General features: G+C 44.0%; 1 protein-coding gene across 13 annotated transcripts in view; it reads right to left on the reverse strand.

Moving 5' to 3' along the window:
• Positions 1-22,364, reverse strand: part of PALM2AKAP2 (PALM2 and AKAP2 fusion) — a 504,955-nt gene that overhangs the window by 56,829 nt on the left and 425,762 nt on the right. Inside the window, exon 1 of one of the 13 annotated variants that reach the window (XM_053204818.1) lies at positions 17,660-22,347. The exons of the other annotated variants lie outside the window; for them this stretch is intronic. Coding sequence (XP_053060793.1) covers positions 17,660-17,695 — 36 coding nt within the window. The 5' untranslated portion in view covers positions 17,696-22,347. Of the gene's footprint in view, positions 1-17,659; positions 22,348-22,364 lie in introns of those variants that run through there. 13 annotated transcript variants of the gene reach the window in all.

Genomic DNA, 22,364 nt, shown 5'->3' on the forward strand with positions numbered 1-22,364 from the left:
ATTTCAGAACTTGTTTAATAAGGCCACTATTCAAGTTTACTCAGTTGAACTTTGTTTTTTACCAGTGGGAAAAAATATATATATAACATAAAAGTTGCATTTTTTAAAAATCATCTTAAGTATACAGTGTGGCGGAGTTAAGTACATTCACAATGTAGTGCAATCATTACCACTATTTCTAAAATTTTTCCTCACCCTTGGGGCACTTGGGTGGCTCAGTCGGTTAAGCAACCGACTTCAGGCTCAGCTCATGATCTCATGGTTCGTGAGTTGGAGCCCCACATCAGGCTCTGTGCTGACAGCTCAGAGCCTGGAGCCTGCTTTAGATTCTGTGTTTCCCTCTCTCTCTCTGCCCCTCCCTGCTCACGCTCTGTCTCTCTCTCTCAAAAATAAATAAACATTTAAAATAAATAAATAAAATAAAATTTTTCTTCACCCCAAATAGAAATTCTGTGTCCATTAAGGAACATGGGCATAATTTCTGAAACAATGAGGTTAATGAAATAGGAAACAGAATCTAGGTAGATGGATTACATTTTGTAGCAAACATAGGGGAAAAAGACTAGAAGAAAATAAATTATTGATTGTATTAGGGTGGTGGAATAACTACCCTCTTTTACTCCCTGAATTTTTGCAGTAAATATTTTAATAGCCCCTGTTTTTGGTTTCCTAAACATACTAGAAAACAAAAGGCAAACCTAAAAAAGGAACAGTGAAATAGCTTCATTTATGAAATTTACGTTTTCCTGAAAAGCTTTATGTAAATTAGCACTGGTTCGTCAATAATTTAAAGTGATTGAAAGTCAAAACGAACAAAGCTTATTTTGACCTGCAAATCTCAAGCACACAAATTACAGATCTGTTTCATCTGAATTGTGCTTAAATTCACAATATTGTTAATGCTATTATATAAAGATAGATGGTTCTGTTTACTTTTTGTAAAAACAACAAGAAAACCCTAGCAATTTAATAGTATTAGGACCAATTCTTGAAGGAATTAAAATGGTAACTTGTTTGGAAAGGAAACTATGGTCATCTCCACCCCAGGCTCAAGTGACCTAGATCCAATTTCTAAAGTGACTTTCAAAACAAACCAAATAACTGGAATACTTCTGCACCCCCCTTACCCTCTGCCTAGGTGGAGATTTAAGTCTTTCCATAAGAATATATCCCAGATAGGTAATGTCAATCAGTGGTTAACTCAGATAATCCCTTCCTTGAAAAGTCTGTTTCCAGCTTAACCTTCTGGTTGGGTTAATTGATGACTTATCTTCCATTAGGAGAGATTTGCACATCAAAGCATTGTTTGGGACAGGAGAGCAAAGCAGACTGGAGGGAGGAGACTCTTTAACCCTAGGGGCCAACTGCAGGATTGAATATTTCCTACAGGAGATAGCAGTTTTCAGTTTCATAAACAAGCCATTTGTTTGAGAACCGAACGGCAATCCAATTTCTCAACTGTTGATGGATGTCTACAAGCACACACAAAGCAACACAAGCCTTTGTCTACCGACCCTCTCTGATCCACTCCTGGCTGGTATTCTCTCACTTCCGTGGTTTCCGATTTTGTTGTGCACCCGGGAAAAGCACGGGGGTCCCTGGTGCACCTGGAATCATGGAGCCATTTGGGGACAGAAAAGCACTGGGCACTCATCACCTGTCAGTGACACTGCTCCAGTGCACACCCACCAAGGCCTTCTCTTCTCCCCACCTAAAGAAGGCTGCAGCCTCACCCCTGCCCCCAGCAATAATGCCAAGAGGAGTCCTGAGGTGGTTAGAAGCATGGGCTTTCTGCTGTTAGGCCAGTTCCTCATTTCTAGGGTGTGAAGAATCTTCTTCCTGCCAAGCAGCTGTGCACCCAGTGCTCTGGACTTCTGGTCTCCTTTGTGGTCAACCCATATGTTAGTCACAAGATCTCATCGTCTAGGCACTGGAGTTATGACCCTGCTAAGATCACGTGTGGTTCCACCTGGGTCTCCACCTCACAAAAAATAGAACCTGATGGACCCCAGGTTTTCCTCTTCGAGAAAATGAAACCATGTTTGGCAAAGAAGGGCTCTCCTTTGCAAAGTTATGCAGATATAGCCACTTGATATTTTCCAAACTCCCTACGGATGCTGGTGACACATAATAATTTGTGTATTTATATTGTGAAAAGCAAGAGTAGGGAGTTTGGCTCTAACAGAAAGAATCTTAAGGGGAAAATAAGAGCATTACACTAGAGAGGGTACAATACATATATAACAACCTGGACTGATTTGCTCTTTCAAGTAGAGGCTGCTTACCAAGTTACACAAAGAGTTTTGGAATGAAAACCACATAGACTATTGTGCGAAATTAACCAACTAGCTGAGGTAGCGCGCAAGTCGAAAAGGATACTTGTAATAAAGTTAGTTCCTCATGGATTTGCCTGCTGATAAATTTTATGTCCACCCACATGCAAAAAGAAGTGTGACCAAGTCCAGTGAGGAGCAGTGAAACCCAGCAGTTCTTAGGTATTTCATTAGCTCTGCTGATCAGCACCAATGAACAGCGGGGTATGATGAACAGGGTCAAATATCAGGGACCTGAAAATATACTAGTCTGTAGTGACCAGATGGACATTATTAAAAATTAACTCCTAATTATTTCTTTAATGACATATATACAGTATGTGCATACACACGGAGACATAACCAGAGACCTTCAAAACAACTACCACCACCTAGGGCACCTGGCTGGCTCAGTTGGTAGAGCATGGGACTCTTGATCTTGGGGTCACGAGTTCAAGCCCCAAGATAGGGATATAGTTTACTCAACCTCCCCAAAACTGTAGGAAAAAAGTGGCTTCCATCAAGCGCACTGAAAATCGGTTCCCAAGTAGGATCTACAAAGCAAGCAAATTTCAAGCAGCAATGACATTCACACTTAGGGGCTCCCATGGAAGCCCCAGCATAGACTATTGTTAATGCATGGGAACTACAATGCAATCATTTACGTGACAAATTCCTTCTGTTCTCCCTTTTCTGGTATCATTAATCCAGAGGCTTTACTACAACCCAGTCTCAAAAGATAACACTGGAGACATGCATACTGAAGCTTTTGAACAAGCTAACTCTTCAGAAGACTAACCATTAAAAGGCATACAGAGTCCTGCCTCAATTGACAGTCAAGAAGAGGTTCTAGCCTTGATTCTCTGCCATCTTTTTTTTTTTTAATTTTTTTTTTCAACGTTTTATTTATTTTTGGGACAGAGAGAGACAGAGCATGAACGGGGGAGGGGCAGAGAGAGAGGGAGACACAGAATCGGAAACAGGCTCCAGGCTCTGAGCCATCAGCCCAGAGCCCAACGCGGGGCTAGAACTCACGGACCACGAGATCGTGACCTGGCTGAAGTAGGACGCTTAACCGACTGCGCCACCCAGGCGCCCCTCTCTGCCATCTTTATCTCTCTTCCTATAAAATATGGGTGCTGTGTAGGATGACACAGTATAGTCCACAAGATAATATTACTAACCTGAGCAAGTTTATCAGTCTGTCAACTCATATCTCAATTTGGGGATTGAGTTCTAGAGAGAAAGGGCCAAAATAGTCTCCAGACAAGGTAACACACCAGCTACCATTTTGCATTTTTGCAGGACAAGGAAGGTGGAATCAACTCTGAAGATTTCAACACAGCCTTGTGAGATGACTTGGAATCACCATCATTATGTTTCACAAATCAATGCACAAAGCATAAATAATTCCACGTTTGAAAGATTCTAACCAGCTCTAAAAATCTCAAGTGAGTCCAGGTTTTAAGCACATTACAACTGAGCAGAAGAATCAGGTTTAGAAATTGGTTTCATTCCACATCTGTGAGCTTTGGCAGCTCTCTATCTTAATTGTGCCTTCTTGGAATTCCTAGGCTGGGTCCATTCTGCTCATCCCAAATATCCACATCTAAGGAGTTTCCAGGCCATTGGATCTGATAAACCGAGGCTCTACATTAGCTATGAAGACCATCCTTCACCCTCAGACCTTGATAAGAAGAGGCCTCAGAAGTGGTGATGCTTATTTTCTCAGTCACTGGAGCACAAGCAGATTAATCGTTAACTTTTTTACCATGAGTGTTTACAAGGAATGCAGAGATTCAAGATTCAAGAACTGTACTTAGGGTAGCTTCAAGTAAGGGACGGTTTGTGCTCTGGGAGGAATCTCAAACATTACCAAATCTGGAATTGTTTCAACTTACATCTCAATTTGTTTGGGGCTAAACATCTGAAACCCAAACAAAAGTCTGGACAGAATCCAGTCTGAGGCTGAAATGAACTCAAGATATGACACCTTGCCCTTTAAAAAAAAAAAAAAAGCAAAACTCCTAAAATGTCCTCAGCTGCATTGAGATTAAAGACAAAGAGGCGAGAATGGAACTGAGTGTCCAAATGACAAACAAAAAATAATATGGGAGTTTCCTGGGGGAAACTCAATAGGCCCCACTGTTCTGGGATAGTAGACTCCTGAACAGTTCCTATAAGATGTGACTGGCGCCCCTTTAGATGTTCAAGGGATCACAACATAGACCAGAAAGGAGAGGGAAGCCGATGGATCCACCTTCGTGAGGCCAAGAGAAATCTTAGCAAGAAAGTAATAAAAACTTTAAAAATGGGTCTTTTGGCAATAGGGCAAGTCATTTGTCTCTACGCGAAGGAGCTCTGGAAAACATGGGCCCAGCTCTACCTAAGCCTGGTGCTGGCCTCTACTGAAAGCAGAGCAAATCTCAAAAAACAAATAAACCCGTGAGGACAACTATATATGCCACACGGATTCATAAGGGCCATTTCCCCTCTAGATACACTTTCAAGAAAAAGTAGAAAAAAATCAACCAAAAGAAAAATTGCAAAGAAGATGCTAACAGCAGCCATACTCCAGTTTCTAATTTCTTAGCAGAACCACATGAAGTGAAAGGCCAAAGCTTTATCAAAAGCTGAACCTTTGGAATTCCCTCGTTCTCCCCTCCAGGAGCCCTCCATTGGCTATTTAAACCAGGAATAATCTAGAAGTCTGGAAACTCACAATGAGAAGCAACAAGTTCTCCATTTAAATTTAACACCACAGCTAAGAAATGTGAGCTGTTCACCTGCTTAGTATTTCCCTTGCTGTGACTTAGCACAGACTCTACAGTTGCTGTGAGCAGATCTGAATGCCTCGCTGGGCTTCACTTCATTCATTCATTCATTCATTCATTCATTCATTCATTCATTCACGCATGCGTGCATGCATGCATTCATTCACTCTTGCAAGTGAATACCTGCTGTGTATCAGGCACGATGGGGAGAACCAGGCATGGAGCTGCCCTCTGGAAATTTATTGTAGTGGGAAAACAAGACACTTTCCAATTTCAAATACATACAAGTAAAGTTGCATCTGCGAGAAGTGTTTGAAAAGAAAGTACTTGGACAGCTGCTAACAGGGGAATGTGAGCTAGTCAGGGGGGTCAGGGGAGGCTTCTGGGAAGAAGTGACAAATGAGCTGTTATCTGAAAGAGAAGGAGTTCACTAGGCCATGAAGGGGACAGAAGTCTGTTCCAGGCTGCTGGGAAAGGCCCTGAGTTAGGAGTGAGAGAAATAAGGACAAAAATGGCAGATGGCATTGGTGGCTGGTGAAGAGGACCATAATATGCCACCCCAAAGGATGCCACTTGGCATAGAATTATGCCAAGGTGAATGCAATCAAGATGTAGCAGGTACAAGAAAAGCTCTCTGTAGGGTCCCTGGCTGGCTCAGGTGGTGCCGCATGTGACCCCTGATCTCAGGGTTGTGAGTTCAAGCCTCTTGGTAGGTACAGAGATTACTTAAAAATAAAATCTTAAAAAGAAAAGAAAATCTCGGGGCGCCTGGGTGGTTCAGTTGGTTCAGCGTCTGACTTTGGCTCAGGTCATGATCTCATGGTTCATGGGTTCGAGTCCCACATCAGGCTTGTGCTGACAGCTCAAAGCCTGGAGCCTGCTGTGGATTCTATGTCTCCCTCTCTCTCTGCCCCTCTCCCTCTCTCTCTCAAAAATAAATAAACAAAAAAAAAAAAAAAGAAAGAAAGAAAAAAGAAAATCTCTCTGCTCTCCCCCTATTTGCCTAAAAGCAGGGCATGAATTTTTAAAGGTATCCCCTTTCCTCTCTCCACCAGGAAGCACAGAAGTTAATCACTAGAGACACCTCTAGACCCTCATCAGCCAGAGTTGGCACCAGAAGAATGTACCTGACACAACTTGCTTCTCTCCCATTCATTTCCCCATACGTTTGCCTTCCCACAATGTGCCACTCTAGAAACCCAAAGTCCTTTTCCTTTATCTTGTTACCTCTCTAAAATTATCATTCTTTGCTAAGATGCTATAAAAGCTCCAGTTCTGACCACCCCTTTGAGCTACTCATCATCTCCGAGTACTCACATTGGTGTGCACGTGGTACATACAACACATGCATTAATAAACTCCTGTTTGTGGTCCTCTCGTTACTCTCTCTTGTCAGTCTAACTGATAGACCCTAGACAAGAAACCTAACATGGATAGAGGAAAAGCTTGTTTTCCTCTCCCCTGCACTGGAATGGGATGAGGTGCTCATGAAGGAAAAGCTGTCTGGAGAGGTGGATGGGACGGGACAGTGCAGGATTTGGGTCTTAATTTTGAGACCATTTGAGACCAATGGACCAATGAAAGCATTAAAGTGTGGAGGGCAGGGGCAGGGAATGACCTACCATTTGCTTAGCTGGCTTGGGTTTTCTGTCCTGACAGTGACCTGCTGTTCCAGCTATCCCTTCACAACACCCGGAGTCGGGTCAGGGAGTGAAATCCTGGCAGTGCCCATGCTGCCCCGGGCCCCCTAGAGGCAGTGGTCCAAGGACTTGGGGAATCTCAATTCCATAAGCAGTGAATCTGAAGCCAAGCCTGAGATAGTTTATTGACTCTTGCTCGTCTTTTGTTCTTATGTTAATCTTTCTAAATGCAGCCCTGGAGATAACACAAACAAAAAATATGGGATGCCAGTAACAGTGGCTGGAAAATATATTCACTGCTTGATAAAACTTACACTCTCATACACAGTAATAACCCCCTGTATTTCCAAACATATTGTGCCTTTCCAGCGGCTCAGTAAATCCTGTCTAGAATACAGAGGTAAGCCTGATTTCCTTTGGGCGTTCTCCTGCTAGTGAGAATAGTCTGCTTTTGGATGGTGTTTGATTAGCAGTTGGGCCATTTTTAGTGCTGATGTGAAGCCAAACGCACCGCAGAGGTAGGAAGAGTGTTGAATCCAGCATCAAACAGAACTGGTCTTGGATCCCGGTTCTCCCACCGGTTTGCTTATGGGACGAGCTGCTGGATCTCTCTCAGCCTCAGTGTCCTTATCTGAAACTGGGATGGGCGTACAGTCCTTGGAGTATCGCTGTGCCACAGGAGGCCACGTGTGTAACGTGCCCCGCAGGAGCCCAGCACGCAGGGACACGCAGTGGCAGGAGGGCAGCGGTGGTAAGAGGAGGGTGGAGAAGACCCTCCCCCTCCCCCTCCCCCCCCCCCCCCCCCCCCCCCGATCCCTGGGCGTCAGCGATCTGCAGGTCTGCCTGGCAAGAGGGTCGTATGTTGCATCCGAAAGGAAAGGGAACCATGAAAAGGAAACCATCTCCTACAGAGGATTTCCCAGATTAACCTCGGCCGACACCGCTTTATCCTCATACTAAAAGCATGCACGCCCCTGCAGACGATTTCAGGCAGGCCCAGAAGTCAGCTGTGCGTCTCCCTCTGGGGAGCTGAGCGGAGCTGAGCGGAGCCACGGCCACAAGCCGCCCCGGGATTTCAGGCGGAGAAAGGCAGCAGCGGTTCCCATCCCAAAGTGCCCGCGGGACAGTGTGAGGCCGCCTCCCTCCGCCTCCTCCCGGTCCGGCCCTTGAGAGGTACTGCTCCATCTTCCTACCCTCTGTTTGTCTTTCGGGCACAAGCAGAGAGAGGATTAGCTCCCAGCACATGCTCCAGACACGGTGAGAGGAGAAGACCCAACTTCCGAACGCACAGCCTTGGCCCTCAGCGCACTCAGGGAATGGAACGGGCCGGACCCTGAACCCGCTGCCCAAACTCCCAAGGTCACCCCTGCATCCTGCGTACCTTGTTTTTTGTTTCTAAGATTTTTGTTCTGAGAGCACCTGGGTAGCTCACTTGGCTAAGCGTCCAACTCTCGATCTCGGCTCAGGTCATGATCTCACGGTTCATGGGTTTGAGCCCCGCGTCAGGCTCTGCGCTGACAGCGAGGAGTCTGCTTGGGATTCTCTCTCTCCCCCCCACCCTCTCTCCCCCACCCCAACACATGTGTGTGCACTCTCTCTCTCAAAATAAATAAATAAACTTAAAAAAACAAAAACACCAAGATTTCTGTTCTGACAAGGTTTGATCCCTAATTTCATTGAGCTCAGGAGGGGCCAGTATCCCCTAGAAAGCCACATAGTCACATTATGGACCTCAGCTGCACGATGGAGGTTTGTTAGGGTCAAGAGCTTCAACTCAGGGGAAATATTCTCCATGATCCCTATTCACATTTCTCCTAATCTAGATTTCTGAGAAAAGTCTGATGGAACATCATGTGGACATGAGGTGGCATCATGACTTTGCTTCTGGGGACATCCTCCAGGCTCTCACCTCTCAGAAGCCACCGTTGGCTCACTTAGAGGCCCTCAGGCTCCCAGTAAGTCCTCAGACCAGAGGACCAGCCCGGACAGACCATCTTTAAGTTAGCTGGTCTTCTTCTTCACTTCTTCCTAGGCTGAGGAGGGGCTGGGGCAGCCTTGCATGTTTTTGTGCAGCAGGAGACCATCGCAGGGATTCTTATAGATATTCAGAAGGATTTCTGAAAAGGTTCCTTGACACAAATCCTAAAAGCAATTCCCCTTTTTGCAAGAGTGCCTTGCTGGCCTTCAAGGGGCCAGGGAGCAAAGTGGGGTGTCTGAATATCGGGAGCCCAATGACACAGTCTTCTGCCTTTCTCTAGCACCAGGAGCCTCATATCTGGGACACAGTAGAAGAGTGAAAAATTAAGCCATCCATTCTGATGTCCTTTCTCAGGGTCCCCACCCCAGCCCATGTAAACAGGGGTCTTTGGGGGAAATCACCTCATTACTTGAACCAAAACCTGAACCCATTTTTTATTAAATGACTCTGCAGGGTCTTAACGATAAACTGTCTCAGCTTCTCCTACATGACTGAGAGGACACTAGGTCCGTGGACAAACACTGGAATAAGTGGACAATGATGAGCTTCCTCCCAGATGGGCAGGGGCCTGCTGCATCATCCCCTCCGCCAAGGTCTCCCTGTCCCAGAATGACAGCAGGGAACTCTCCCTCTCTCTGTGGGCCCAATGCTACCCAGCCTGCTCTTTCAAACCTCAGCTTGGGTTGAGGTCAAACGTCTAACCCTCAATAAGTCAGATTTATAAAAGGCCGAAGATTGTTTGATGAAGGGACTCTATTAACCAGTTCTTAGCACCTTTCTTGATAAAATGCTCAAGTAAAAAAAAACCGCCACCCACTTAAATGTATAACACTGTCAGCCAAACCCCTAAGTCAGGGAGCCTGTGACATCTGAGAGCACATGTTTGAATCTAATTTCCAATAAGAGTAGAGTAGGCGGTTTTGTGTGTGTAATTCAAATGATCCTCTTCTTACCATTCCTTCCCCCTCCCCACTTTCCTCTGGCTATTTGCTTTCAGAGCTAAATTATATGCCCCAGATGCTACAGTCCTAGACAAAAAGAGAGGAGGGAGGGGGAGTGGCAAAAGGTGTAGACAACTGGTTTTGTGCCCGCTCACAAGAAATGGAATTCAATTAAGAACCCTCCCCCCACCACAAAAGTGCAAAATTACTATGATTATCACCTGCCAAGTCAGAGCAGTTTGAGGGGAAATGGGATTTACGTGGGGAGCTGTAAGTTACAGTCCTATTTTACCATTTTTCATATTTGGTTTCCTCGGGGCTCCTGAACTGATTCATGCAAAGCAAATGAGATTTCATAATAGACTCTGCGACAATTCCACCCCCCCCAAACCCCCCACCCCCCGGGGGCAAACCTATTCATTACGTGTCGGTGAGGTAATGCCATCTGCTCGGAAAAGCCAGTGCTGTCTGGGCCACCGAAGCAAAACGTACTTCAAGTTCATCTTGGGGAAATGGATGAGCTGAAAGCTTGTACCTTCTTATGTTTCTTTCCACGAGATAGTTGCTCAGGACACTAAGAAAAACATCTCATTCCTAGATGCCTGGAAACATGACCCATTTTTTCCTGATAGCAATTTCACCAGTTCAGGGGAAGTCGTTTTCCCTTATCCTGAATACCAGATGTCAGGAGAAGGAAGAAACCCCAGAACAAAGCATATGGCAGAGAAAAAGCACGTGGCTAATGGGAGCCCAAGGCTGCAGGCAACTCTGGATGTAAAATGGGTTCTCAGACTATATAAATGGATCCAGTGGGGAGAAACAATGTCATTTTATTTTTAAAACACGTCTGTCTTCTTAGCTATTCTAGATCTTTAGACTTTGCTAGGAAATCTCAAGAGTGATTTTCTTCACCATGAGGACAAAATTTGTATTATTAGTTTTTGGTAGTGGTGGTGCGTGGGGGGATTTTTAAATATTATCCCTGTCTTGCAATAGGAAACTATACTTCTTTTTTCTTCCTTTCTTCCTCCTTTCCTTTCCCTTCCCTTCTTCTTCCCTCCCTCCCTCCCTTCCTTTCTTCCTCCTTCCTCCTCCCTCTCTCCTTCCTTCCCTCCCTCTTCCTTCCTTCCTTCCTTCCTTCCTTCCTTCCTTCCTTCCTTCCTTCCTCCATTTCTTCCTTCCTTTCTTTTTTTCTAGGAAGTTCTAATTCCTAAATGTCAACGCTGGGGGATTGAAAGCAACCGCTCCACTGAAAAACCTCACTAAAAAATATCTATTCTACACCTAGAGCTGGGATGGGGAGTGTTGTCATATTTTCCACAGCGTATTTATGTATTTATAATATATTTGTCTGAAGCCTTGGAAAACACAGAAGTGTGTAGCAGGCAAGCAGTGCTGAAAACAGTTTGTAAAGGCAGAAAGCTAAGGTTCTTGGGTCAGACCACTATTCTTTCTTAATGTCTGCCTAAGAAACTGGCCTCAGCTTCCAATCAGAATTCCAATCTTCGTTTTATTCTGACAGTTTGCAAAGAGCTTCACTTGTATCCCAGGGGACTTGAGCTCTAGAACCATTTCTGTAGTCATTCACCTTGAGCAAGTCACTTATCTGTCAGTTTTAAAAAGGCAGTGCCTGACACATAATAGGTACCCAGCTAATTTTCTTTTTATAACAGCTACATCGAGATATAATTCACACACCAGAAAATTCACTCTTTTAAAGTGTATAATTCAGTGGTTTGTAGAATATTTACAGACTTATGCAACCATATCCAGTACTCGGTTTTTGAAAAATGAATGAACCGGTATTTGAAAGGGAACCTGGCTTTCAGTGCCAGGCTGTATTCTCAATACTTTTTTTGCGAATTAATTCACATAATCCCCCTTACGAATGTATGAAATGAGGACTGTTTTACAGAAAAGTCAATTGAGATTTGGACCCAGGCGGTCCAGATACAGAGCCAGCATTCTCAATCAGTTTGAAAATTCTGTGATTCTATTAAGATCCTGACATAGTGACCTTCCTTATTTATTCCATCATTCATGCTATGAATAAAAAATAAAATAGCAACAGACTTCCTTTTCACGTTTATGACAATTTTGCTGTCCTGGACCGCAATGTCTCTTTCCCAGGAAGTAGCAGAAAGATCACTAGCTGTACACCCCTTGATGCAGGGATGCATCTGATTCAATTTTGGGGTCCCCGGCACCTGACCCATAGCAGAATCTCAATAAATGACTGGCTAGTCAGTTAGGAAAGAGCATTATACATCAACCACCTGAAAGCCTCCATTTAGGCTAGCCAAAAGGAAGAGCCAGGTACCTGGGAGTGGGGGCAGGGGAGGTATTAATGAGATCCAATCAGCCATCCCCAACCAGTGCTAGGGGCCCTTGGACCTGAAACTGGCATGAATCTTGCAGTTTTGTTTTGGGAGCAGCAAGAATGAATCTGTTCAGATAAGGCCAGAAGAAACACATCACCCTCCATACACAGAAGTAGCACGAAACTGACCAGCCTACTCTACTCTTATTGGAAATTAGATTCAAACATGTGCTCTCAGATGTCACAGGCTCCCTGACTTAGGGGTTTGGCTGACAGTGTTATACATTTAAGTGGGTGGCGGTGGGAGGTGAGGGGAAGGGGTACAGATGTGCTACTTCAACCCCCTGCCCAGCCTCACCCCCAACAGAGGACAAGTGGCCTGCCCAGGCGATCCTAATCCAGGAGCTCAAGACTCTTAACAGCCATCACTGTTTTACTGTTAGGGCCAAATGTTGTGATTCAGCTGAGAAAAAAGTAAAGTGAGGAGGGGTAATGTAAGAATTACAGTAATGTATTTTCATGCTAAAAAAAGGTTTCTTCCCCCTCTCCCACTTGCTTTGTGCAGTTCCCCAAGAACAAAAAGGCTATTCTCATGCTTGACAAGCAGGCCATATGTGATCTGCTTTCATAGCTCAGGGTCCACATGAAATCTGGGGTAAAAAGGAAACTCAGGCGGAAGCCTGGGGTGGCTAAAGGGAGGGCTGGCTCCTTTCTAAGGCAAGCCACCAACCCAAACATAAGCAGCTGGAGTTAAAAGCAGACCTCCCCCTGCAATCTCCCCCACAGAACTCACAGCTAGCAAGATCTTGCAAAGTAAGACTGCCAGTGTGCTCTTGGTCTGCAGGATTTAATAACTAAATAGGTTTTCACCCTGCTATATTCAGGATGACTCATTTACATGGTGTCACCCATTTACATAGTTTTCAGAGAGATCTCCATGAGGAGAGGATTTTCTGAGGATTCCTAGAAGCCCTTTGACCCAGGGTAAGAGGGAGCCACTGCCTTTCACTGATGCTTGACACAGGAAGGAAGAAGCCCAGCAGGCAGAATACTCAAGGTTCATTATTTCTGGTCTCAGAATTGTTACTTCCTGACTTTTCTTTCCCATGAAATGTCACCAGTCCCCACGTATATATGACAGAGAGAAGCATGAAGGGAAACAACAGCATAAATCTTTGCCAGAAGCAGCTGAAGGATGTGACCAGGCCACCCAGTTCACCAGGCAAGATGTAAAATTGGACGGGACAGTAGCCTAGGAACATACTGAAAAGAATTGAAAGCAAGGACCCAAACAGGTCCATGTACATTAATGTTCATAGCAGCACTATTCACAACAGCTAAAACCCAAGAGTCCATCAATGGATGAACGGATAGACAGAATGTGGTACACACACACACACATACACACACACACACACACACACACACGCACGCACACAGGAATATTATTCATTCATGAAAAGAAATGAAATTCTGATACATGCTATAATATAGAGAAATTTCTAAAACAATATGCTACACGAAAGAAGCCAGACAGGCCAAATATTACATGACTCTATTTGGGATGATGAAAAAGTTCTGGAAGTAGACAGTGGTGATGGTTGTGTGGATGTACTTAACACTACTGAATTTTGCACTTAAAAACTGTTGAAATGGGAAAATTTTATCCTATGTATATATTTTATCACAATTAAGAAAACAAACAGGCTGAAATCCTGTCTTAGCCACCTTTGTGTCTCCAGCACCCAATACATTCCAGCTCAGAGGGGTGATTTCATGTCTGCCAAACTGACCACTTCTGCAGTAGAATGGTGTAAAGTTAATGCTTCTATCAGTTTACAATGCACCACCCCCCCCCCACCAGGATTATCTGATGCCCCAGGACCCAAACCATATGAGAGCTATCGTGCCAAGAATTCATAAAATGATCTCATCTGCAGAAGTAACAATGTATCCCGCTATAATTCTCCAAAAGCTTTATGTCTATGAATCCTAAAAAAAGTTTCATGTAGATTTTATTTCTCTTGCTACAGGGGCTGAGCATTGGCTTTATAATCTAGGTCATTAACATTAACCATGAAAATGGCCCCCAATGCACATCTATTTGAAAGAAGACAGGGATAGTTCTGGATGAGCCTTCAAAGTCACTATTATTTTACAGAAAATGCACAGATTTGGAAGGGGTCTTTGTAGTGATTTTCTCCAAGACCCTCAATGAAAGCATAAGGGTTAAATGTCTTCAACAAATATTTATCAAGCATCTAAACTATGCTGGTGCCCACCATTCAGGGATGAGGTGTTAATAGACAAAGTGCAAGGGAGTGATGTGGGGAAGCAAGGCTGGAGTGTTAGGCTGGGCTAGGTCACAAATGCCTTGTTTTGGAATCTGGACTTTATGCTGGAAGCAGTCACACTTCATATGATTAGGCAAACTACGCCTGTCTTTAACCTTCACGAATTCTCATCAAATGTCCCTAATCACATTTCTATCCAATACACTGTCTCTACTATTTCTGCTCTTTCAGCAATGCTAATTTGTGTTCAGTTTTCAGCCAATTGCCAACCTTTTTTCCCCCTGACTTTTCCCTCAGATGCTAGGTTTCCTACTCATTGATAGGCATAGGACAAGTTTTCCTCATGTCCCATCAATCTAACTTAGCGCGGTCCCATAGTTATGCAATTTCCAGTATTCTTTTCCAAAATTATTACATCTCACATCCAGTGAAAGCTTATCATCTTACAAGTCCTCACTCAAAAACAAAAAAATTAATCAATCCTTAAAACTTTTGCCAGTTTGGAAGATCAACCTAGAGTAAATGTTTATAAAGATGATATATATATATATATACACACACACACACACACACACACACACAATTGACTAGGTGGCCTGAAAGTCTCTGTAGAGGACTTGGTCCTCTGACTTTGTCTTGGTCTATCTGACATACCTGTCCCTACATTTTCTTAAAGAACTATCCCTTACAGGGGTGCCTGGGTGGCTCAGTTAAGCATCAGACTTGGTTTCAGCTCAGGTCATGATCTCAGGATTTGTGAGTTCGAGCCTCCCACTCCTCCGCCCACATCGGGCTCCACGCTGATAGCTTGGAGCCTGCTTGGGATCCTCTCTTTCCCTCTCTCTCTGCCCCTGTCTTGGTCTCTCTCTCAAAATAAACTTTAAAAATTTTAAATAAAAAATAAAAAAGAACTATCCCTTCTACCACTACATCCTCCTGCCCTAACGTCTAAGGAAGCCCACGCCCCCTGTCGAGCATGTGACCCAAGGCCGGCCAATCAGAGCACTGCACCTCACCCCCTCCCGTCCCTCAGGGCTACAAAGGGCAAGAGAACCGAGCAGAGCCAATGAGATTCCATTGCAAGGCTTTAGTTGGGAATGTAAGGAATTAAGAAAATGGGATAAAAGCCTGGAGCTGCTGTCAGTCTGTCATACTGATATCATAAGAAGAGCCTGCCAAGAATGGAGCCAACACAGAGGAAAACACGGCTGAACCAGGGAAAGGGACATTGATGGCATTTGAACCCCTGGATTCTGCTGCTGCCTGAAGCCTACCCTTGTTACCTTTCTGTGATCTGAGCCACTAAATTCCCCTTCATAAGCTAGTTTGAGTTATGCAGTCATTGCTTCTAACAGCATTTCAATTTCCTTAAAACCTCAAAGCTAAATTTACATAAAAATATACACCTAAACTCCTCCCCAAACTAACATTTTCTCATTGTCAGTATATTACTTTTACTAATTGCAGTATTTATTACAAATTTCTTCAGCTATTTTCTAATATATTGTACAACACATTATGCCACTCTAACTCACTGTCATAATATGGAGAAACAACTAATCAGATCGTGCAATTTTGCCATTTCTGACTCTTTGTGAAAGGAAGCAGCAAATCAGACGTTGCTTCTAACGTCTCACTCAACCTTCTGGGTGGAAGGTGTCAGACGCTGCTGTGTTATCTGTTACAAAATAGTCTGGCTTCCCCTTCAGAAGTGAGAGTAAACTGGCCACCCAAAAATGGCAACAGAAATTCCAAACGGGGCACCTGTGTGGCTCAGTTGGCTGAGTGTCCGACTCTTGATTTAAGCTCAGGTCATGATCTCCCGGTTTGTGAGTTCGAGCCCTACCTAGGCCTTTGCGCTGATAGCATGGAGCCTGCTTGGGATTCTCTCTCTCCCTCTCTCTGCCCCTCCCCCCTCACAAAATAAATAAATAAAACTAAAAAAAAAAAAAAAGAAATGAAAACAAAACAGGTTTGTGGGATAACTGAACTATTCTGTATCCTGACTGTGGCAACAAATCTGTAACTGCACACATGGATGCAAACCCCATGGGATACCGTACAGCAAAAAGGTAAAGAGTAAGTCTTAAACAATGATTAAAATCTACATATATATCTCAACCACACAAAACCATCTGGGATCAAGAAAGCAGCCAAGATCTCACACATTTCTTTATAAATCAGCACATGCAAGTCTGAAAGAGTCCTGAAAACGAAGTCATCTCTCTTGAATGATGAGGATTTTTCTTAACAGCCTTATTGACCTTGGACAAAACCTGATCGTTGTGACTTGCAAAAGTTCAAGTGTGCGGCTTCATGCTTCCTTTCTCTACTTCGCTACCACTAAGTAACCCGGAGACCTACTGTGAAGAACCCTAACCCTAACCCTAACCCTAACCCTGATATAGGCAGGGCTGCACGTATCTCCCCATACTCCTTGACTTGGGCTAGGGAAGCACAGAAATACAAAAACTGTCCCCAAACCCCTGCAGGGTACAGAACACCTGGCCACAAGTGGGTCTGAAAGGAAGTTCACATAAGAGTTTCAAACACTAAGAAGGATATTCTTTAGCTTTACCCCCAGGCCTACTTACCTTGCCGACATGTTCAAGGTCAGTGGCAAATACTCTGACCAGATTTTAAGGCATAGCATGTATACCTTTCGCGTATTCCAGAGCTTTGAGCTGTGGGCCTGGTTTCCTAGCAAGGCATCTAATATCATTACTAACTGGTTTAGAAATAATTGTAGTGTTAAATCATCAGGTAAAAATCCCAGAGAACATTTCTACTTATGCTTTGCCTCCCTGAGAAGAAAAATGCTATATAAATTGAAGGCCCCAAGATATTACAGTAATTACTGGGGAAAGAAATAATTTACAACAAAATTGGAACTTGAGGAATAGCATTTTTAAGGGCGCCTGGGTGGCTCAGTCGGTTAAGCATCCGGCTGGGGCTCAGTTCATGACCTCAAAGTTCGTGAGTTGGAGCCCCCCCATCGGGCTCTGTGCTGACAGCTCGGAGCCTGGAGCCTGCTTCAGATTCTGTCTCCCTTTCTCTCTGCCCCTCCCCCGCTTGCACTCTGTCTCTCAAAAATAAATAAACGTTAAAAAAAAAATTTAAAAAGAACAGCATTTTTACAGCCTTAGCACTATTCTGCCTTAGTTTTCTTAACGAGAACTTGGCCACAGAAGCAGACCATTAGCTATTTGGAACTTCCAGTGCCGGAAATGTCAGGGATGCGCTTTCTCTGGGCAACTCCAGTGCCCAGAGTCCAGAGAGGTAATTTCCCTGAAGAATAATGGGAAATGTGCTCTCCGGAGTCTGACCCATTGAGGGTGCAAGCTCCCTCAGCGGCGCACAGCAGAACTCCACAATAGAAGTAAGTAACCCGGAGACCTACCGTGAAGAAAGAGAACAGCATCCAGGTGGCAATCATGACCTAAGTGTCCCTCAGTTACAACCTGATCTTGAGAACCAGCTGTTCCTACAGCTTCAACCGGGTTTCCCTTTTCCTCGGCTGAAAATCCGATGCAAGGACACAGCCCTCTGCCAGGTCACAGCATTTCAGGTGAAAGTGGGGCCGGGCTGGCATCCTGTGTGTGCACGTACCTGGTGGACGCTGCCCCAGGAAGCACGCAGCCTGCAATGTGAACCTGCCCCAACTTCTCCAATTCAAAGGTACAGTTTGGAACCACCACGGTAGAGCCCTCAAGGGCAAATGAAACAGGAGTCGAGTGTATTTATTTTTACAAGGCTACTAATTATCAGATTACATTCTATCAGATCAATTATGATTCAACAAACGCTAGCTGTTAGCCGAACTCCGTTGTAATGGGCTAATAAGCCCCGAGGCAGTGGGTGGTTCATTTTTGTTTTTTTTTTAAAGTCATGACGACTTATTTTATAATGCGAACATCAGAAAGTGACCTTCAAGACTTTTTTCCTCCTGTGAAGCTGCTGGCTCTCCACAATAAAGAGAGTCACTGGACACTGTGTTTACAGTAAAGGCAAGTAACTCCATTGGTTTAAACAAAGGCACCTTTACAAAGAGAGGAAGAAAACCTGTTTAGCAAAGAGAGAGGTGCGAAAAGGGGACAGCATTTCGCGAAAAGTGATACGAAGTGAAGTCAAGGCACAGATGCTCCCATTTATAAAACAAGAATAGAATTCTAGCCTCTTATGACACAAAAGTCACAATCCTACTTTTACTAAGAACCGTATTAAGAAGGATTTTAAAAGACATTGTCCTGTTTTTAAGATTTCTGGGGAAAAGGCAGGGAAATTATGTTCTTGACTGGCTCCCTCCTTCTAAGGCTGAGGGGCAGTCCTGTGACCTCCTGTGACCTCCGCGCTGGGCACTGGAGTCGACAGGTATTTCTCTCTGAGTCAGGACATGCTGTATCTGTGCCGTCTGCTTCAAGAGAAGTCTTTTCTCCATCCATGGGTTTTTACATGCTTCATACTATCTCTAGAGATTTTCATCCTCCTTTTCAAAGTTGTATCAGACACATCTAATCTTGACTTCATGCCCAGTTTCAACAAGTGAAAGGAAGGGAGGCAGTGCTTTGAAAAGCATACAGGTGCTCTCTGTAAGGAGTCTAATTTCCCTTTCTCCCCTGCCTCCTCCATCAGCCTCACCAAAGCCCTCTCTCCCCTCTGCTCGCTGTGCTCTCCCTAGGACTGTCTTCCAGTCCCTCCAGCACCGACCCCATCCTGCACACACGCAGGCACACACACCCGTGGGGTCATGAGCCCAATGCCCTCGGGACAACAGTGATAATCAGCCACAGCAAGAAACGCTATCATGGAAGGTCAGGAAAGACTGCCAAGTAGTTCTCTGCAGCTTCTCAAGGAACAGTCGTAGTCTGGTCAAACACGCTTGCTTTAGATTCCAATCCAGCAAACATTTATTTGGCACCTACTGTGTGCTAGGCACTCTCACAAACGTTATCTCCCTCAATAATCACAACAAACACCTCTCTTAAAAAGATTAAAGATCCTTTATATTGTCCACATAGCTGCATATAGGTTGTTTTCCTATTTGAATTATTTTATATGTTCATTATTTTAATATATACATAGCATGTTCATAGTTTTTAAAAGTAAAATGGATGGGGCGCCCGGGTGGCTCAGTCGGTTGAGCATCCGGCTCTTGATTTGGGGTCAGATGATGATCCCAGGGTCGTGGGATTGGGCCCTGAGTTGGGCTCTGTGCTGAGTGTGGAGCCTGCTTAGGATTTTCTCTCTCCCTCTGCCCCTCTCTCCCCCCACTCATGCACGCTCTCTCTCTCACAAAGAATTAAAATTTTTTTAAACTTAAAAAAAAGGGGGGGGTTCGGTTAGTGGTGAAGGGCTTTAATTATCACATGAAATACATGGAGGAACTATAACCGGGTGAAGAAGGCTGGGTGGCTTGGGGGTAAGGTGGGAGCAGGAAGACATTCCTTCGGATCTCTCATAGTTGAAGGGCTATCAGAGGAAAGAGGAATTGCACAGATCCCGTGAAAACCCCAGAAGGAACGAAGAGCAAGAAGGGAAGTCAGTGTGAAAGATTCCAGTGCAGGAGAAGGGAGGCTTTTCTGTTGCTTGGACACCACCCAGACATAGCCTGGGCTGCCACTGGAAAATGAGGCCCTAGCGGTTGGCAGGAAGACCACTTGGGAAAAGGGTGCTGGAGCCTGGACCAGCTGACCTCTTTTTACGAGGCCTTTCAGTCCTGGGATTGTCTGGGAAAAGGTTCCTGTTCACAAAACATTAGCCCAAGCAGTAAACAAAATGCTGGCCCCTGCCAAGCCTGAGAATACATGTTTGTGCTCTATTTTCAGAACATAATCCGCCGAGAAAAACAGGCTCTTAAAAAAAAAGAAATCATGATTATAGACAACATGCGAGCCACAGCTCTTGGCCCACCCCTCCCTGCCCTTCCAAAATTTCTCTTTTTGACAATGTGACTTTCAAAACGCAAGCAACAAGAACTCTCAATGAAATGCTCTGGCGTGAGTTGTGATATTTTTCCCCCTAAGAAAACGACCTTCGGCTTCATCACTTTGCATCAAGAGGAAAACCTTCCATTTGAACTACCTTGATTGATTTTCCAAACTGTACTTTTTTCTAGAAGAAGGTTTTAGAAAACTAAACAAATAGAGTATCAGAAGAATCACCTTCTCTCATTTGTTAAAAGGTGCATGCATAGTCTTCCCAGAGTAGTAACTGCATGGTACCGGGGTCAAGCAATACCTCTTTCTATTCGTTGCATTCACTTTAATTAGGCATTTTTCATTCAATCTCTGGAAAGATATAAAATATTATCACACAAAGCACAGATTCTTGAACTTCTGTTCCTTGGCTTCTTGAGAAGCTCAAAACACTTAGAATATTTGGCTTATCTGGCTCATTCTGAATGACGAGTGGGCCCTGCTTTTATAGACAGAGGGATCAAAACAATCCCTAGGGATATCACTAGGAATGACTAGGGCTCCCCATATCTAATCATAACCACAGTGGGTGCCATGCAGACGTTCTACATTGTGCTTCCCACCTCTCAGCCTGTCTGGCATCATTTCTCTATGGTTTCGATGCTCTAAAATTACCTACCTTACTGGCAACCTCTTTTGAATCTTCTCCTAATGGCATCAAGCGCAGAGATGAAAACTGATAGAATGTATGGTTTTGTTTCTCCTCACAGTTTTTTTTTTCTCTTAGAAAAACAGAAGACACTGGAGACCTTGTCTATCAATTTCCATGGCTATCACTGGTCTCCCTTCTAGGATGCAGCCTTCAAATTTCCAGCAGGATAATGGTGGTGATGGGTTACACGTTTATACCCCCAGGGCTACCTAGCACGCTGCCTTGCACGTAGTAGCTGTCAAATGCATGTTCACAAAACTTGACACAGACAGAGAGAACAAAGATACTCTGAGACAGGGAACCACAAACTTCAAAGTCTATACCCTCTCCTAGTAAGCAATAAGTACAGAGAGAGATAGACTGCAATGCTGTGCATTCTCTAGAGATGATGGTGTTGCTCCGTTCTTGGCTGAATTACAGTGATTTTTTTCCCCAGTCCTTTCCATACTATTCCATGTGGAAAAGTCCAGGGAGACTAAAAATTAACCTAACATCTCAGTTTGAAGATGAAAATAAGCTGCACGTCCTCCCTCCTCGCTATCCACCAGAGAGGTATATTTGCTTCCTTTCAGATGAAATGTTGACCATTGCCAGGAGATTCTGAGACACTCCATCAAATTCTATAAATGGGGGATAATGTTTCTTGGCAGGCTAATATAGAACAACTGCTGAGGGCAACAAAGTACTGACTTTAAGAGAAAACATCTTTATTTAGCCAAGGTTGAACTACCCAGGGCAATATTTCAAATTAACGACACAGTTTCCTAAGATTAGTTGTCATATGGGTTTGCTATTATTGGACACCCTCATGGACAAAGCACAGCTAGTCATGTACATGATACATCACGTATTTTGGCCTGAGGGTCAGGAGGACACCAATGCCATTTCCCGCATCACGAGAAATATTCTTGGAGCAAACATGCCATGGGTATCCACAGGCTGGTTCTTTTCTAGATTACAAAGGGTAGTTGTTTACTTTTGAAAGAACAAATGTGTACTCAGCCATTATTTTCTTAATTATTTAAGTCAACAGTAGCATAAGAGAGCAAGGGAGATATCTTTCTAATTAAAACAAAAACTGTCTAACCCCCCAAAGAGAGTTGTTATTGAAAATTACCCTCAGTGCAAGAGAATAAAAATAAAATAATAAACTGATGTATGATAAACACTAAGAATATCTGAAAATATTTTTTAAATCTACATTTGGGAATAAAAGCTCCATTCCCAATTCTTTGAAATATCATTTCAGAATAACATGGAACAAAAACAAAACAATATTAAAAATTCATAGGTGCTAATGAATAATAAACCATGATCATTTTTTTTAAATATAGGAATATATAGGGGCACCTGGGTGGCTCAGTCAGTTGACCATCCAAATCTTGATTTCGGCTCAGGTCATAATCCCATAATCCCATAATCCCAGGGTCATGGGATTGAGCCCTGTGTCAGGCTCTGTGCTGAATGTGGAACCTACT

Source organism: Acinonyx jubatus, chromosome D4 (genome assembly GCF_027475565.1).
Source record: "Acinonyx jubatus isolate Ajub_Pintada_27869175 chromosome D4, VMU_Ajub_asm_v1.0, whole genome shotgun sequence".
NCBI lineage: Eukaryota > Metazoa > Chordata > Mammalia > Carnivora > Felidae > Acinonyx > Acinonyx jubatus.